The sequence below is a fragment of the Balaenoptera acutorostrata genome, chromosome 5, assembly GCF_949987535.1.
Source record: "Balaenoptera acutorostrata chromosome 5, mBalAcu1.1, whole genome shotgun sequence".
Taxonomy (NCBI): Eukaryota; Metazoa; Chordata; class Mammalia; order Artiodactyla; family Balaenopteridae; genus Balaenoptera; species Balaenoptera acutorostrata.
In genome coordinates, this window is record NC_080068.1 from 9,875,378 (window position 1) to 9,896,054 (window position 20,677).

A 20,677-nucleotide genomic window follows, 5' to 3' on the forward strand; every position below is an offset into this window, starting at 1 on the left:
ATGTGTGCACGCACGCGCACACACACACATATATTTATATATCGATAATGGAATACTATTCAGCCTTAAAAAAGAACGAAATTCTGCCATTTGTAACAACATGGATGGACCTAGAGTGTATTATGTTTAGTGAAGTAAGTCACACAGAGAAGGACAAATACTCTGTTACGACTTACTTGTGGAATCTAAAAAATAAACCAAATGAATTAACAAAACAGAAACAGACTTATAGATATGGAGAACAAACCAGTGGTTACCAGTAGGGAGAGGGAAGGGGTGAGGGGAAAGCTATGGGTAGGGGATTAAGAGGTACAAACTACTATGTATAAAATAAATATGCTACAAGGACATACTGTACAGCACAGGGAATATAGCCAATATTTTATAATAACTTTAAATGGAGTATAATCTATAAAAATATCAAATCACTATGCTGTACACCTGAAAGTAATATAATATTGTAAATCAACTATACTTCAATAAAAAACTAATAATTCAGAATAAATAAAAAATATGAGGGACTTCCCTGGTGGCGCAGTGCTTAAGAATCCGCCTGCCAATGCAGGGGACATGGGTTCAATCCCTGGTCCGGGAAGATCCCACAGGCCGTGGTGCAACTAAGCCTGTGCGCTACAACTACTGAGCCTGCGCTCTAGAGCCCGCGAGCCACAACTACTGAGCCTGCATGCCACAACTACTGAAGCCCACATGCCCTAGAGCCTTGGTGCCGCAACTACTGAGCCCACATGCCACAACTACTGAAGCCCACACGCCACAACTACTGAAGCCCACATGCTCTAGGGCCCGTGTGCTGCAACTACTGAGCCTGTGCGCTGCAACTACTGAAGCCCGTGCACCTAGAACCCATGCTCCATGACAAAAGTTCCGCTATGAGAAGGCCGCGCACCACAAGGAAGAGTAGCCCCCACTCGCTGCAACTAGAGAAAGCCTGCGTGCAGCAACGAAGACCCAACACAGCCAAAAAAAATAAAATAAAATAAAAAATAAATAAATTAAAAACATGAATAGGACTATAGGCACAAAATAAACTGAACCAGTAGTTAAAAATCAACTTGCCAAAACAAATTTAAAAAACAAAACAAAATTTAAAACAAATAAATCAATAAACCTCACTAAACCTAGACACATTCTGCCAAATATTACAGGAACTGATAATCCTCCTCTTAAACTGTTTCAGATTACAAAAGGCTCTCCTCAGTTCATTTTATTAAGATAGCGCAACCTTTATACCAAAAGTAGACAAAACAAAAAAATTTATTAACCTAGATGCAAAAATACTAAACAAAATATCAGCTATCCAAAACTTTCAAGGTGTTTAAAAATAGGTATCAGGGCCAGGTTCAGAACTGGTTTATTCCAGTGATGCACTGTTGGTCTAAGGTTAGAAAATCTATGAATATGACTCTCCACAAAAAAGAAAATGGGAGAAAAACCATGCAATTATCTTAACAGATGCAAAGGAATATTTGCTAAAGTTTAACATTCACTCAAAATAAAAATTCTTAGCAAAATATAAATTTATAAAGCATACCTACCAAAGACCTAAAGTAAACACCATAAACCTAATGAGTGTATGTGTGAAGAAAAAAATGCATGAAAACATACTGACACTAACTACTTTCATATGAAACAAAAAAACAAGAAGCAAATATTTATGTGTTCATTTTCAAGATTTTATTGGAGGTCTGCTATGTGCTTGGCATTTTGAAAGAATTGCCCGCCCTCGCCCAAAAAAAAGGAAAGAAAGAAAGAAGACAAATGCAATTATAATATGTAAAAGCAAAATGTAGAAAACGTCCCTTAAAATCAGGAAGCAACTCAAGAAGGCATGCTATCATCATTTCTATTTAACCTTATACTGGGAGTCCTGGAACATAGCACAAGAAAAAAGATATTAAATGATAAAAGGCTTGTAAAGGAATAAACGATGCGCATTATTTCCACATGATATGACTGTCTCCAAAGGAAGTCAAACAGAATTGCTCACGAAATATTATGAGAATTTGGCAAGGTTTTCAGATATAAAGTCAACAGTAAAAATCAGTTTCAACATTGAACATCAGCAACAAAGTTTGAAGACATAGTAAGTACTCCATTTATAATATCTACAAAATGGAGATCTAGGAGAAAATTGTAATTTTTAAAAAATCAAAAGACATTAAAGAGGACCTGAGTAAATGGAAAGTTACATGATGGTCATGGATAAAATACCAATGCTCATGAAATTAATCTATCAATTCAATTTAAATTCTAAATAAAATTTCTCATGAAACTTGATAATATTCAACTGCAAAAGCAAAGGACCAAGAATGGCCAAGATAATTTTCAAGAAGAAAAACAAAGTTGAAGAAACTTATTCTACCAGATATCACTAATTAAGACACTGTGGTAATGACATAAGATAAACACACAGAAAAAGCAACAAATAGTACAGTCCAGAAAGAGACGTAAAAACATTTGATATATAATGGAAATGCTATTTCAAAAAGTGGGGGAAAGATGAACTATTGAACAAATATGCTGAGTTGGTTGATTTTCACATATAAAATGAGATTCCTACTTTATGCTTAACATAAAATTCAATTTCCAATGGATTAAGACCTATATATATATACAAAGCAAACTTTAAAACTTTTAGAAAATAATAAAAAAGATTTTCTAAGTGACCTCAAAGTAGGTGAGGATTTCTTAAACAAGATGTAAAAAAGCACAAACACTAAAGACTGATGAATCCAACGTCACTGAAATAAAAAACTTTCAAACATTAAAAGACACTGTATTCTATATATATATATATTAAAAAAACACCCAGAAAATTGGGTGAAAGTATTTGGAATACATATAGCTGACAAGAGCTAGCAAACTCTTAAAAATCATTCAGAAAAAAGCAAACAACCCAATAGCAAAATTTGCAACAGTAGGAGAAAGCAGTATACAGATTAATAAACACAGATATGACCAAAGTTTAATAAACATATGAAAACAAACACATGAAATACACGCTGCCCGCGTGGTAGACTACATTACAGGGAAGGTACAAATTAACTCAGAAATCTCAGTGGCGTAACAAAACAGGTTTGTTTTTCAGTCATGACACAGATCCAGTGCAAGCTGACAGGCGGCTCTGCGGACCCATGCTCCGCTGTCCAGTTAATGTACTGTAAGAAAGGGCTGGAAAAGTTTTGAATCTCTACCTCTGAAGTGACAGTTGTCACTTCTGCTCACAGCCTACTTGCCAAAAGTAGTTGACTGGCCTCACCTACCTGCAATGGGCCTGGGAAACGTTGGAGAAACACTTGGATATTCAGTGAAAAATAAATGTCTCTGTGATGACTAGCAATTAGAGAAATCCAAACTAAGGCAATAGCAAGATGCTTCCCACACTCATTAGATTGGGGGAAACAACCATGAGAACTCTGATATTACCAACGATTTGTGAGGATGTGAAAAACGGAAACAGTCACACACAGCTGTTGAACATGTAAATTAGCACATTTTAAGAGCATTTGTAATACCTGGACAAAGATGTACCTACTTATGACCCTACTCTACAGGTGCATAAAAGGTGTCATGTGAAAATTATTCACTTAAAGTTGGTTCGTAATAGCAAAATATTGGAAATCAACTGAATATCGGAGACAACCTAAATATTAGAAAAACCCAGAATACCTAAACTGTATTTTATTCTTACTGAAAGTGAATATTGATAGAGCATATTGAACAGGAAAAATAGTTGCAGAAGGTGATATACTGTACACTTTATTAATATAAAGTTGTAAAACCTGCAAAATTATCATATATATTGTGTGTAGATACAGGTACGTGGTTAGCCTATAATAATGTGCATAAATTATAAACAATTTCAAAATGGGGAGGCGAGATGGTATGTTAGGGTACACTAGTCATAAAACAATTCATATCTGTTAATTCTACTATAGGTAATAAAACCTAAGAAAATAATACTGCTTAACAGTCAGAAGTTATTCTTTGTTAACACTTACCTAGTAAGGCTTTTTATATTAATGATAATTAGAAGCAGCTCCATATTTTCAAAATAGTTAAATATGGATGACAACATATGAAATGTTATGATTATTAGAAAATATATATATTAAGTAGTTAGTATAGTGACTGGAACTTGATCAATAGTAGCTACCATCATCATCATCACTGTTACTGCTACTACTATTATTTACTTTTATTAAAGGAATAAGCACGCAAACTAGGCTGATGAAGCATGGAAACAATAGTGAAACAACGTTAACTGGAAAAAGTGGAACACTAATTAGAATGTTTTATACATTAATTAAAGCACCATAAACTATATTCACATCCATTAACAATGATTTTAAAATAACTTAGAATTTTAGTAAAATGTAATGCTTATTAAATGACTATTAATTTGCATAATGAAAATAAAATTATACTGTCACTAAATTTTCTCAAAACCCTACATTAGTTTAAATTTCTAGTTCACTTTGCTAATAGGCATAGGCATTTTTAAAACCATTTAAGAAAATACAACTGTGACAACTAGTTTCATTATTGAAGAAAATCTCCTTCATAAATGATGCATGGTCCCTGAAATCATTAACTTCTGAAAAGAAAAATAATTTAACAGTTGCTTCTACTACATAACTGCTTACTTGATAACTGCATTATTTTTATCACACATTTTTTAGTTAATATGACTTGGTTTACTAAAGGAAACATCTATAAAAGCAGTAGGAGAATACAATGACTAAACCTATTATGTGCTTGTAATTTTGATTTTTATCAGTACAGTTTTACCCATTGAGAAAAGTCAGGAAGGAAAGAGATTATCTTTTATTTTATACTTTCACTCCAGCACTGAATGAATCTGATATTCATTTTTATACAATGGCCCAAACTTGAGGTTTTTTTTTTTTTTAACGAGGTCCACAAGAACACAGCAAATTCAGTGGGAAGTCTAGGTCATACCCCAAGGGGAGAGAGAAGAAAGAGTTTTCTTCCCTTAGTTCCTGGATCTTCTTCAGGGTTTATACTGTGACCAATGAATATGGGTTGTGAGGCTTATTTAGAACCATTTGCACTTGTGTTAGGTAGAAAAAGACTTTGTCTCCTCTCCTCTAATCATTATTATACTAAGTTACAAGGAGCTGTGTCTATGTTCTACACCTCTTTAAAAATCTATTTGATGTTCCCTTCTGTATCATCTATTCCATTTACTTGTTTGCATATGTAGTCTACCCAGTTACTGGGCATGAAATGGCTATATGAGCATGCCCTTGAGCTAGCAGGGCTGGTGATCATTGCTCATCCAGGAAGTGTCATGGCACTGTGTAATGAAGGTATCATTTTTTTTTTCCAGCTTGGACTCAGATCAAGAAGAGGCTTTCCTATATAAGGGACAGAAATACAATTCTCCCCATTGCCTAAGAGCAGAGAAAACAGCTAGCAGAGGGAACACAGATGGGGACAGATGGCTTCGACTAGAGAGACATCTCCAGAGCCAGTGGACAAATGCCATTTCTGGATTACCATTTTACATCTCTAGCCATACAGGGATCAGAAATGCTTAGCTGTTCAAGACACATACAGCTGTAACTAGAGATGTCTGAGAAAGATAGCAATGGAGGCCAAATGAAGTAACATTAGTACCAAGGATACACATCATTCTCACAGCTCACTAAGTCATTCTGGAAAGGACACACCAATCACATTTTGTTTGTTTGTCTGCTTTATACCAACTATATTTGAAAGTGTTTTCAGCTTCAGTTTTCAAAGATCAACTGGCGGAAAAAAGATCTTAAGATACAATCTCGGTGAAAGAGTTAGTGCCTTATAATCTCTTGCAACTCACATGCTCTGCCTCATTTCTGGGGATTTGAAATAACAAGGATTTTAATCACCTCTAAACTAAGCAGAGCTAAGCAAAGATTAGTTTGCTCATGTAAATTTAAACTTGCTCATGCAAGACCACAGAGAAGCTAAAGTTACAAACTACGGATTAACCAGTGAAGCAATTTCTCTATTGAGTTAGCTTGGTCATGAACCATACAGTGAGACTGATAGAGGATAATCAATACACATTAATTATTGATTCTCTATATGCCTGAAATATTCCAAATGGGATTAATTTCATAATAGTAATAGAATCCCTTCAAACAGTTTTTATGACAGGTTTCAAGATTATCTTTCATTTATGAAGTGATTCATCTAAGGTCTCTTCACCTAAAAGTAGGTATATTCCAATATAAATGGAGTTAATGAGCAAATGTTACCTAAAAATGTTCCTCAAATCCTATATTTTTAAATGCATTTACTTGGTGAGTATATTTTTGACACTGAATTTTTATTAATTCACAGTAAACAAAATTTCTACTATACATTTGAATTAGTTTTCTGTAACCTTGTACACACAAATATTTCAGTGAAGAAGATACAGAAGACAGTTTGAATCTGGAAAGGAATGCACAGTAGTTAAAAAATTTTTCCAAAAAAAAAAAAAATTAAGGTGGAATAAGTTTTATAAAAAAAGATGTTTGTATTTCTTTTAAAAATAAACTGTAGTCTCTTACCCTAAGCATTAAGTAATGACTCATTACTTCACTTGATTTAACTTTAAAAAGAAAGCCGCAATTATTTTTATAATAACCTGCAAATAAAACCAGAGATAAGAGTCCTTTAAAATTTTGCCTACAATGGACACAAGAAAGTTTGGAGGACATTTTGTCTTAGAACTGGAAAAAAATGTAGCTATATAAATATCATAGTGGCCAGTTAGGAGTATTATATACACCTAGTAAATAGGAGAAGTTCTACTCAAAAGATTTAAGATTTGGAAAGGGGCTCTAAAATTAATGCAATCACTCTTCTGGTTGGACAAATGATCAAATAAATTCTCATGATATATTTTAGTTAATGGAGTTTTTCTTTTCACTAGCAAAACAACTATGTGTATTTTGGAATTCTCTTAATAAAGAAAACAAAATTTTACACATTAGACCCTTCATTCTGTCATATGTATAAGAGTTCTTATTTTTCTTGTTAAAATTTGCTTACATACTTTCCACTGACCACATGTTATTTTTATAATTATGAAAAAATCAATAAAGTGATTTCTATTTTGCAAAAGAAAAATTACAGTTGCACATTTTATTTTACCCCCAGAAGTAACCTTCCATTATACTTCACCGTTCTCTATATTATAGGGAATACAATGGAAACAATTCTGATTGAGCAGAAGTAAAACTGTCTACTAAAAAATATCACTAAGAGTTTTATAGTATCCCGTCTTACATTTAAGTCTTTAATCCATTTTGAGCTTATTTTTGTGTATGGTGTTAGAGAATGTTCTGATTTTCTTCTTTTACATGTGGCTGTCCTATTTTCCCAGCACCACTTACTGAAGAGACTATCTTTTCTCCATTGTATATGCTTGCCTCCTTTGTCATAGATTAATTGACCATAGGTGTGTGGTTTTATTTCTGGGCCTTCTATCCTGCTCCATTGATCTATAAGTCTGTCTTTAGGCCAGTACCATACTGTTTTGATTGCTGTAGCTTTATAGCATAGTCTGGAGTTAGGGAGCCTGATTCCTCCAGCTCCATTTTTCTTTTCTCAAGATTGCTTTGGCTATTTGAGGTCTTTTGTGTTTCCATATAAATTATAAGACTGGATACTATAAAACTCTTAGAGGAAAACATAGGCATAACACTCTTTGACATAAATCGCAGCAATACCTTTTTGCACCCACCTCCTAATGAACATAAAAACAAAAATAAACAAATGGGACCTAATGAAACTTCAAAGCTTTTGCACAGCAAAGGAAACCATAAACAAAACAAAAAGACAACCCTCAGAATGGGAGAAAATATTTGCAAATGAAGCAACCAACAAGGGATTAATCTCCAGAATATACAAACAGCTTGTGCAGCTCAATATTAAAAAAAAAAAAAACCCAATCAAAAAATGGGCAGAAAACCTAAACAGACATTTCTACAAAGAAGACATACAGATGGCCAAAAAGCACATGAAGAGGCTCAACACTGCTAATTATTAGAGAAATGCAAATCAAAACTACAATGAGATATCACCTCACACCAGTTAGAATGGCCATCATTAAAAAGTCTACAAACAATAAATGCTGGAGAGGGTGTGGAGAAAAGGGAACCCTCCTACACTGTTGGTGGGAATGTAAATTGGTACAGCCACTATGGAGAACAGTATGGAGGTTCCTTAAAAAACTAAAAATAGAGCTAACATATGATCCAGCAATCCCACTCCTGGGCATATATCTGGAGAAAACCATAATTCAAAAACATATAAGCACCCCAATGTTCACTGCAGCACTATTTACTACAGCCAAGACACGGAAGCAACTTAAATGTCCATCGACAGAGGAGTGGATAAGAAAGATGTGGCACATATATACAATGAACTATTACTTAGCTGTAAAAGATAATGAAATAAGGCCATTTACAGGAACATGGATGGACCTAGAGATTATCATACTAAGTGAAGTAAGTCAGACAGAGAAGGACAAATATCATATATCACTTATATGTGGCATCTAAAAAATGATACAAATGAACGTATTTACAAAACAGAAACAGACTCACAGACATAGAAAACAAACTTATGGTTACCAAAGGGGAAAGGGAGTGGGGTGGGAGGGATAAATTAGGAGGTTGGGGTTAATATATACACACTACTATATATAAAACAGGTAATCAACAAGGACCTACTGTATAGCACAGGGAACTCTATACTCTGTAATAACCTATATGGGAAAAGAATCTGAAAAAGAATAGATATATGTATATGTATAACTGAATCACTTTGCTGTACAGCTGAAACTAACAAAACATTGTAAATCAACTATACTCCAATATAAAATTTTTAAAAAGTTAGTGGGTAAAAAAAAGAAAAATAAAAACATAAAAAATATCACTATCTGTTAAATAATAAGAGTGTCCTGAGCATTTTTGGATGAATATAACCTTGGATTAAATACACTAAAAAGAAGTATATTTAAGACCACTAGGTCCAAAAAAAAAGAGGGGTGTGGTGCTGAGGGAAATGCAAGCCACAGAGCATGGAAACCCAAGAAGATAAAGAGTCTTTCTACACATTTCACACAATAGCCTAAAGAGCAGACATAACCTACCTTGGTTTTTGGAGATGGCTTTTGTGTGTCTCTTTCGAAGTCTTTTGTTAGAAGGATGTTCTTATAATTGGCCTCCTATAAAAGAAGTATAAAAGAAACATTAGAGACCGAAGAACACTACTCTAACCAGAAATTACAATGTAGTGAAAAGCATTTCTGGATTGAGTTGTTCACATCAGAAGCTAGTGAGATTGTAGTGAGGAGTCAAAACGTTTCCTTTCTTCTTTGTCACATACATCAGTGAAGTAACATAAGACAGTGATGGAGTAGGTATGGGACCTACAGGACATATATATTCAGAGATGATTATTAAAAATCTCATCTACGCTATCATGTCATTTACATATCCACAGACAACTCACCCCTTCTTTGGAGAATTGAATAGTAATTCTCCAAGATATCAACACCAAACTTGAAGTTTCCAACTTTCCCCAAGTATTTTACAAATGGGTTCTGATTCTGTAAATGTTTTATCATAAACAAATTCCTTCACATTGTTCATAATCCATATCGAATAATGACAGCTGCATATCAATATCCTGAGAAAAAATATCTGAGTATCTGTTTACAAAATTATTAAGCTTCTAAGTCCTTGGTTCACGCGAAAACAGTACATGCAAAAATAAGAGCAGAAATTACAAGGCAGCAGCTTACTTGCGGTTGGATAGATTTACTATTTATTTCTACATGGTAAATAAAAACAACAATCTTGTTGTTTTTTACAAAATAATGTAGGGCCTCACTTCTGAATAGCCATTAACTTGAGTCAATTTTCCATAGATGATTCTATCTCCAAATTAAGACAGAACAAAAATACATAAGAGGAAGATTATAGTCAACAATAAAGCTAAGGAGAAAATAAGTCAGATTTCTTTTACCTGCTCCATAACCTTCACCTCTGCATCCCATTTCTTCCCCTATCATGTCTACCATTCACTCATCTAAATAATGAGTTTTTTTTTCCAATTTACTTTAGGGTTAATCATCATCTTTTAAACAAAATTGTATTCTACACACTTTATAATACTAGTAAAATTTCCTGGAATTACATTCTTATATTTTTGAAGGGAACAGTATATTATTAGGATAAAATGTCCCTAAAGAAAATAACAATACTACTTACTACTAATAAATAATTACTAAATCATAGGATGTGTCAGGCACTGTGCTAAAGACTTTGCATTCATAATGCCATTTCCCCCTCAACAGCCCTATGAGTCAGGTACTATTATTATATCGTATTATCATTCCCCTTTTAAGTATTACACAACAAAAGCATACAGAAGTTAAGTAAATTGCCTAATGTCACACAGGACTCAAAGATGGTTCTGAATAACTTTAAGGCCCGAGCTCTTATCATCTTTATATACTACTTCTCATCCAATATACTTGACAGCTTAAATGACTCGGTTGTAGAACCATAGCATTTTAAAGCCAAGAGAGTTTTTAAAGATCAACGACTCTATCCATGCCCCTAATTTTACAGATGAGGGGTGTGCATCCTGAGGTGATATGCCCAAAATCACACAGAGAGTGGCAGAGCCGAGACCCATGCCTGGACCACAGGGCTGTACAGGGCACCTGTTCTCCGCTTCGTGCTAGGGAGCAATATTCCCAGACTCGGAGGGGATCGCGAACCTCTCGTGAGCTGGGGGCAGGGGTGGTTGCGGCGCTGCCAACACTCAGCTGCCTGTGGCCTAATGCACAGCCCTGTGCAAGGACCAAGGGTGCATTTCTGAGGTCTCCAAATAAGTGTACATTCCAGTCCTACCCTTTCCCACCAGTCACACCACCTGCTGTTGGGAAGCTGTTTACTGGAAATAGTGAATGAACCCATTCCCGCTTCTGACTCACTGTGAGAGGGATAAACTATATCCAGCACGACATTTAAAAGGTTCAAGTGATTAACTGCATAATCCGTTGCGCAATTTGGCTACCCTTGGATAATATAATTAGGCATAATCCTTATACCTCTTTTTAAACTACCGGTAAGTAAATGTTAGAATGTGATGAGAAGAAAACAGGCCGGCTCTTAAGGGAAGTGAATAGGAATAGGTGACTTTTGTTTATGTCTGTCTGAGTTTATAAATGCCTGTAATTCTTTCTTCCTTAAGCATAAACTGAAAGTGGTGGTGTTTCCTTTAAAAGTGACAGTATCACTCCTATTCTGCCTCCCTGTCCCTGTGAATTAATAAGTATAAGGCTGAGAGTCAGCTCTTCCCTAAAAGACTCTGAAAGCATTTTCTGTCCACTTTTAACTGACAATGCCACCTACATAAATTACGTTTATTTTTTGTTTTATGACTGAATTCAGACAGTGGAGTCAAAGTGAAGCTCAGTAGTCACAGTACCATCCTAGCTCTCATCCTAGCTCTCTAACCAGCTCTAGGAAGCCAGGCACGCATGGTAACCTCTTGGACCTCTCCCTCAGTTTAAAGATCTATACAACAAAGGGACTGGATTAGGTGAGCTCCAAGAATCCTAGCTAGCTCTTAAATTTCAAGATTTTATGATGTGATGATTCTTTCAGGAAGCAATATTTATTGACAAAAAAGTTAAACCACATCCTGTTGGGGGCTGCATTCCCAGTGCCCCCATCCGAATGCTGCTGGAGAACTGGCCCCCGGGCCATAGCAGTGAGCTACAGAACACAGGCTACACTTCCTGCAGGGCCAATGTGACTCAGATTTCTGGAGGGAAGTGAAGCAATTCAACTAGTACCTTAAATAAGTAACTGGTAATAACTTAATGTATTGTTTTAAAACAGATGTAGTATGGTAACTCCATAATATATTATGAGAAACATTTTAAAGATAAAGCCTTTTTAAAGTTGTGCTTGTACACCGCATAGCACAGGGAGATCAGCTCGGTGCTTTGTGACCACCTGGAGGGGTGGGATGGAGAGGGTGGGAGGGAGGGAGATGCAAGGGGGAAGAGATATGGGAACATATGTATATGTATAACTGATTCACTTTGTTATAAAGCAGAAACTAACACACCATTGTAAAGCAATTATACTCCAATAAAGATGTTAAAAAAAAAATAAAGTTGTGCTTTTAAAAAGCCATTTATGCTTGTAGGTATATACCTGAGAATTAAAATCATATGTCCACACAAAAACTTTTACATAAGTGCTCACTGTAGCATTATTCATAATAGCCAAAAAGTGGAAACAACACAAATGTCCATCAACTGTTGATCAGATAAGAAAAATATGGTGTATACACACAATGGAATATTGTCCAGCTATAAAAAGGAATGAAGTACTAATACCTGCTAATCACATAGTTTAACTTTGAAAACATTACGCTAAGTGAAAGAAGCCAAACACAAAAGGACATATATTGTGTTATTCCATGTGTATGAAATGTCCAGAATGGGCGAATAGTGACAGGAAGTAGATTAGTGGTAGCCAGGGCCTGGGAGGAGGAGGGAATGCATAGTCACGTCTCATAGCTCCAGTCTGCATGGGGTTTCTTTTGGGGTGACAAAAATGCTCTGGAATTAGGTAATGGTAATGGTTGTACAACTTGGTGAACATGCTAAAACCCAATAAACTGCATACTGTAAACAGGTGAATTTTATGGTACATGAATTATGTCTACATTTTTAAAAAAGCCTTTTAAAGCAAATCCCCACATTCCCAGGGCAAAGGGAAGAGACCTCAGGTTTGTGTTTGAACTCTCCCCTTAGAAGAACTTCTTTGCAAAGGTTTGAAGGGGGAATGTTCTGTGTTTGTAAGTATTATGTGGGCATGGAAAGTCTCTCAAATATTAACTGAACCCTATTATGTGTGGCATTCCAATGCTGGTCACTGGAGAATGGAATGATAAATTAGACATGAATATATTATATAGGGTATACTTATATTTATTTTAAACATTTCTACTTGAACGAGACTTCTGAATGAACTGACTGCCCACTGTAAAGACCTGAGCAACCACCAATTGCTTAAACCCGCTGTATCATGAAAACACCATTGAAAAATACAATAGGGAAAGAAAAAATACCTTGTTTGTCACTGCTTTGTTGGCCTTTCCATTCACCTACTAATGACAATAAAAAATAGAAAAGCACGTGCTGTTCTCTCAGCCTAGCCTGCCTGCTCCCAGCTATTCACATCGTGTGCCCACACTTCATCCAGGTCTCTGTTCAGTTTCACTCGGGAGGACTCCCTCCCTGGAACACCTTATCTGAGTCACCACTGCTCTCCCCTCCCACTGGGGCTGTCTCTATTTCTTCATAGCGCTCAGCAATATCTCACTTTAATATTTAGTGGTTTTAATTCTTCACTGTCCATCTCTCCCTACTCTGTGAGAAGACCTATATCACTCACGGATATATCCACAAGGCCTGGAACACTGTTTGGAACACAGTAGAAGCTCAACTGCTGTGGTGAATGAGTAAACCAAATCAATGAACAATATCCCTTTTCTAACCTTTCACAATCCCTTTGTGCATTCCTCCTGTTTTTTTTTTTTTTTTTTTTTTTTTTTAAAGTTTTACTTGATTTTTTTATTTATTTATTTATTTTATTTTTGGCTGTGTTGGGTCTTCGGTTCGTGCGAGGGCTTTCTCCAGTTGCGGCAAGCGGGGGGCCATTCTTCATCGCGGTGCGGGGACCGCTCTTCATCGCGGTGCGCGGGCCTTTCTCTATCGCGGCCCCTCCCGTCGCGGGGCACAGGCTCCAGACGCGCAGGCTCAGCAATTGTGGCTCACGGGCCCAGCTGCTCCGTGGCATGTGGGATCTTCCCAGACCAGGGCTCGAACCCGTGTCCCCTGCATTAGCAGGCAGATTCTCAACCACTGCGCCACCAGGGAAGCCCATTCCTCCTGTTTTTAATTCTCTCCTTAATCAGCTTACACTTCATGACCTTTCATTCCTTTGCTAATGCCCTTCCTTTTCTTCCTCTAGTTGTCAATCACTGCATTTATTTCACAAAAGGACGACCTTGGATGAATCCCTCTATATGCCTTCTCTGTGCTGGGAATGGAGCAACTGAAAGTGGCTGGAAAAAAATTATAGAATTGGTTGACTGTGTCATGTTAAATTTATTACCATAAATCTTGAATGAACCCTCTCTAATGCACAGCAATTCTGCTATACTTCTTTAGTAACATGATTTTCCACTCTCCAAGATGATATTTCATGTCTCTTCCTCTCTTCTCAAACCCGTTTCCTTCCATTCTTGCTTCCTTGGAAAAAAGAGGCATCAGAGAAGCTTCTCATTACCCCACCATCAAATTTACAAACCACTCTACGTCCCTCCAGTTACAATGGAAGATTCTGGTCCTAATCAGCCATTCCCTCCACGCCACTTTTGAGCCCATCTCCTCTCACCTTCTCAAGGACGTCACTCTTTCAATTCTCCCCTCCCACTCCCTCTCCACTAGATCATTCCCATAATCACACGCGTGCTCTGTAATCATCTTTAAAAACAAAAAACAACAACCAAAAAAACACTTCCTTCATCTTAGTTCTCTCACTAGCTGTGGTCCCATGTTGTTTGCTTTCCTTTACAGCACACGCCTCCAAAACAGCTGTCTTCACCACATCTACTTCTTCATCTTCAGTGCCCCCAAATCTGTGTGTTTTGTTTGTTTGTTTTTTTGGTCACTAGCCACAGAAAGTGCTGAAAACAGTCACTCACAGCTTGGTTTCCATCTTACTCAGTTAGCATCTGACCCAGGTGATTCCTTCTAATAGCTGCCACATCATCACTGATGGGGGAAAAAATTGCCTACCTCATGGACCAACTCCACGTGATCTCCTTGGCTGCTGCTTCTCCTCTGTACAATAAAGTTACATATCTACTGGTTATTGGTCTGTTTTGTGTATCCTCTACTAAATAGAAGTCCTATGAAGGTAAATAATTGGTGTCCCTTACTCATTACTAAAACTACAATGCCACTGAAAAGTGCCTTGTATAGTTGGAGCTCAATAAATATGTGTTGAATAAATATGAATGAAATTGGAGTGACTCAAGGGTTGATGTAGAGAATTCTTCTTTTCCCAAATATATAATGATCTCAGAACACTTTCATTTCTTTTAAATACAACCAATATCCTAATGACTCCCAAATCTGTATCACTATCTTTCACATTTCTCCTAAGCTACTTAAGTCTAACTGCTTACTTGGCAACTCTACCTTGCTGTCTAATAAGCACCTAAATTTATGTCCAAACCTGAGCTTTTGATTTATCAGCAAAATAATTTATGTCAGTCCTTGAGTTTCTTCCCCAGATTAGCAAATGGTACCCAGTTGCTCAAGCCAATGTCTTAGGTATCAACCTTGATTCCTCCCTTTCCCATACCTCCCACCATCAAACCTATCAGGTCCAATCAGCACTCTCCAAAGTAAACTGGGATTCATTCACTTCTCTCTATGTACACAGCCAACCCAGTCATAGCCATCATTTTTCACCTAAATTACTTCAATCATCCTGCTTTCTATAAGCTTTGTATACGTAAATCAGATGATGTCATTCCTCAAGCAATGTCTCATCATTACTCCCGGAATAAAATCCAAACTATTTACCATAACCTGCATAGCCTCGCATGATCTAGCCCTTGCCTTCTTGTCTAACCTCATCTCACACCACTTGCCCCCTCCCTTACTATGCCTCAGACAGAATGGCCGCCTTTTCTACCTTCAAATACTCCAAGTCCTTCAAGTATTCGTCCTTCACATTCCCTCTCCTTGGAATGCCTCTCCACCATTTCTTTAGCATGGCTGGTATATTCTCCTCCTTCAGCTCCTATGTCACCTCCTCCAAGAGGCCTTCTTTAACAACCCCATCTAAAGTGGCTCTCCTGATTACTCTCTTCTCTTATTAACCTGCTTTACTTCAAACACAGTACTTATTCTAATTTGTAATTCACGATTTTGTTTTACATTTTGATTTATTTATTGTACATCACCTCCAGTAGACTTTAAGGTTCATGTGGGTAAGGATTTGCCCAGTGTATCCCCAGCATTCTGTAGGTATTTAATAAGCATTTTTTGAACGAATAAAGAAAACAATGTCAACTCTTACATTTCCCTTGCCTTTAGTATTAATTTCCAACCATTAAAGAAATGTGATGGATCTCCATGATATTGAGAATCAGATAATAATACATTTTCTTACTACCTGAGTAATATAATAATGGGTGAGGGTAGGTGGCAAAGAAGCTGTTATTATGACAGGCAGAGGTTGTTAGAGAGCTGCAATTGGTATGCTGGAATCAAACCACACAAGTGATTTGACCAAATTTAGTGAGTTGGAGAGATGATAGAGAGCAATGCTGATATGATTACAAGTGGGTGTAACAGCCCAAGCCTCAGGCCTCCTACAGGAAAAAGATACATAACACACTGCTACTTTGCACACAAACAGGATCCAATAAATGTCATTGGCAGATTGCAGACCACTCCTTACAATACCATAAAAGTCTCCACTTTAATTCAACTGTATTTGCAAAATGAATCTTGACTGACTATAACAAATGAACAGGATGTTTTCTTAAAACTCAAAAGTAATACGATGTTATCTTTACATAAATAAAGGGAACAAATTGAATTAAAATAGCATTTAACAGATTTTCATTATGTAAACTTTTGGGAAGAAATCTGTAGTTCTTGGGCTTGGACCAGGGAAATATAAAGAGAAGAGGTGAGAAGTAGTTAAGTTTCAGATATATTTTGAACTCATTACTTTTACTTTATAAACTGCAACTATAACAGTCACAAGTACAACCTTAATCGTCTTTTAAAATTGCTTTACAGAGAATGTTGAAAATTGTTTTACAGAGAATGGCAACCAGTCATTTCTGATTAAAGAAAAAGGAATGAGAATGAATATAGCAAGAGATGGTTAAAGATTTAAGCATCATTAAACATTAGAATCTAGACTTCTGATCTTATTATTACAATCCATTACAGTTTTCTCTTCCTTCAGCTCCTCTGCCACCTCTTTGGAGAGGCTTTTTGTAACAGCCTCATCAAAATCAGCTCTCCCCAGTTACTCTCAACTTGCTTTGCTTCTGTAACAGTAACAACTGGTTTAAGATTGGTTTAGATGTCCATATGCTGTGATGGTGATTTCAGATCTATTCTTAATATATGTGCATATTAGCCCACCATGCTTTCTTGTTTCACAGTCTTGAAGAAGCTCTACTTTTTACTGATTTGCACAGGGGTTTGAATCTGTTGTCAGAGGCGAGTGAGTGAGTGCCAGACTCAGGCCTTTTTATCTGCTGGTCCCTCTGCCTGGGATGCTCTTCCTCCTCATGTCTATATGGCTTGCTCCACCACATCACTGTGATCTCCACTCATCTCAGAGGGGCTTCCCTCAATTTTCTATAGAAAATAGTGATGCCAACTTCCCTCTCTCCACTCATACACCATTAATCTCAAGTCCTTATCATGGTTTTAATTTTCTTCACAGAACGTATCATCAAATGTCATATTAATTTTCTTAATTGTTTACTGTCTGTGTCCCCCTCCTAAAGAGGCAAAGTCCACGAGGGCAGAGACTTTTTTTAAAAAATTAAATGTTATAGCTCCAGTTCACAGAATACTAACTGCTACACAGTAGGTGTTTAATAAACGGTGGTTCAAATTATACTTTATTGCTATTTTCAGGACATTACATCCAAAAAAAGCAGAAAACATTTTTTTTCATGTGCACATGGAACATTCTCTGGGATTGACCACATATTAGGGCACAAAACAAGCCTCAACAAATTTAGGAGTATAGAATTATTTCAAGCATCTTTTCTGACCACAGTGGCATGAAACTAGAAATAAACCACAGAAAAAGAAACAAGAAAAAAATGATTACATAGAGACTAAACAACATGCTACTAAAAAAAACTATAGGTCAATGATGAAATCAAAGAAGAAATTAAAAAATACCTTGAGTCAAATGACAATAAAAACAGAACCATACCAAATATATGGGATGCAGCAAAAGCAGTTCTTAGAGGGAAGTTCATAGCAATACATGCCTTCTTCAAGAAAAAAGAAAAATCTCAAATAAACAGCCTAACCCACCACCTACAAGAATTAGAAGAAAAACAAAGAAAACCTAAAGTCAGCAGAAGGAAGGAAGTAATAAAGAGAGGAAATAAATAAAATAGAGACCAAAAAATAGAAAAATGAATAAAACCAAGAGCTGGTTCTTTGAAAGAGTAAACAAAATTGACAAACTTCTGGCCAGGCTCACCAAGAAGAAAAGAGCAAAGACCCAAGTGAAGAAAATAATAAGTGAAAGAGGAGAAATCACAACTGATACCACAGAAACACACACACACAAAACATAAGAGAAACTGTACAATTATATGCCAACAAATTTGACAACCTAGAAAAAAATGGACAAGTTTCTAGTAATATACAGCCCACCAAAACTGAATCAAGAAGAAACAGATAACTTGAACAGACTGATCACTGGTAGTGAAATAGAATCTGTTAATAAAAGAAAACTCTCTACAAACAATAATCCAGGAACAGATGGTTTCACAGGTGAATTCAACCAAATATACAAAGAAGAACTTATACTGATCCTTCTCAAACTCTTCCAAAAGATTGAAGGGGAAGGAATACTCCTAAAGACATTCTATGAAGCCACCATCACCCTGATACCAAAACCAGACAAAGATACCACCAAAAAAGAAAATTACAGGCCAATATCTTTGATGAATATAGATGCAAAAATTCTCAAGAAAATATTACCAAACCGAATCCAACAACACATAAAAAAGATCATACACCACGACCTAATTGGATTCATCCCAGGGTCACAAGGATAGTTCAACATATGCAAATCAATCAATGTGATACACCACATCAACAAAAGAAAAGACAAAAACCACAGGATCATCTCAATAGATGCAGAAAAAACATTTGATAAAATTCAACATTCATTCATGATAAAAATCCTTATGAAAGTGAGTATAGAGGAAACATATTTCAACATAATAAAAGCTATTTATGACAAACCCACAGCCAATATCATTCTCAATGGTGAAAAGCTGAAAGCGTTCCTGCTAAAATCTGGAACAAGACAAGGATGCCAACTCTCACCACTTCTATTCAACATAGTACTGGAAGTCCTAGCCACAGCAATCAGACAAGAAGAAGAAATAAAAGGTACTCAGATTGGTAGGGAAGAGGTAAAATTATCATTATATGCTGATGACATGATGCTATATTAATATATTATGGATAACCCTAAGACTCCACACAAAAACTACTAGAACCGATAAATGAATTCAGCAATGTAGCAGGATACAAGATTAACACACAGAAATCAGTTGCATTTCTTTACACTAACAATGAAATATCAGAAAGGAATGTAAATAAACAATCCCTTTTAAAATCGCATCAAAAAAAAAAAAAAAGTACTCAGGAATAAGCCTCACCAAGGAGGTGAAAGACATTTGCTGAGAACTACAAAACAGTAATAAAGGAAACTGAAGGTGATTCAAAGAAATGGAAAGATATCCCATGCTCTTGGACTGGAAGAATTGATATTGTTAAAATGGCCATGCTACCCAAAGCAATCTACAGATTTAATGTGATCCCTGTCAAATTACCCATGACATTTTTCACAAAACTAGAACAAAACAAATAATCCTAAAATTTATATGGAACCATAAAAGACCAAGAATTGCCAAAGCAATCCTGAGGAAAAAGAACAAAGCTGGAGGCATAATGCTCTCAGACTTCAGACAATACTACAAAGCTACAGTAATCGAAACAGCATGGTATTGGCACAAAAACAGACATATGGATCAATGGAATGGAACAGAGAGCCCAGAAATAAACCCATACACCTACAGTCAATTAATCTTCGACAAAGGAGGCAAGAGTATTCAATGGGGAAAAGACAGTCTCTTTAGCAAGTAGTGTTGGGAAAGTTAGACAGCCGCAGGCAAATCAAGGAAGTTAGAACACACCTTCACAGCATACACAAAAATAAATTCAAAATGGCTTAAAGACTTAAATATAAGACATGACACCATAAAACTCTTAGAAGAGAATATAGGCAAAACATTCTCTGACATAAGTCGTAAAAATACTTTCTTAGGTCAGTCTTCCAAGGCAATAGACATAAAAGCACAAATAAACAAATGGGACCTAATCAAACTTATAAGCTTTTGCACAGCAAAGGAAACCATTAAAAAAAAGAAAAAAGACAACCTACGGGCTGGGTGAAAATATCTGCAAATGATGCAACTGACAAAGGATTAATTTCCAAAATATACAAACAGCTCATACAACTCAACAACAATAAAACAAAAAAAACCCAATCAAAAAATGGGCAGAAGACCTGAACAGACATTTCTCCAAAGAAGATATACAGATGGCCAATAGGCACATGAAAAGGTGCTCAACATCACTAATTATTAAAGAAATGCAAATCAAAACTACAATGAGGTACCATCTCACACTGGTCAGAATGCCCATCATTAAAAAGTCTACAGGACTTCCCTGGTGGCATAGTAGTTAAGAATC

At 36.2% G+C, this 20,677-nt stretch overlaps 1 protein-coding gene across 6 annotated transcripts in view; it reads right to left on the reverse strand.

Moving 5' to 3' along the window:
- The window catches only part of FAM13A (family with sequence similarity 13 member A), a 340,103-nt gene that overhangs the window by 179,683 nt on the left and 139,743 nt on the right, over positions 1-20,677 (reverse strand). For all 6 annotated transcript variants that reach the window (XR_009008361.1, XR_009008360.1, XM_057546846.1 and 3 more), the window contains one exon: positions 9,176-9,250. Coding sequence is in view for 4 of the 6 variants with exons in the window: in XM_057546846.1 (XP_057402829.1) it covers positions 9,176-9,250 (75 nt within the window). In the remaining 2 variants the exon portion in view is untranslated. The remainder of the gene's footprint in view (positions 1-9,175; positions 9,251-20,677) is intronic.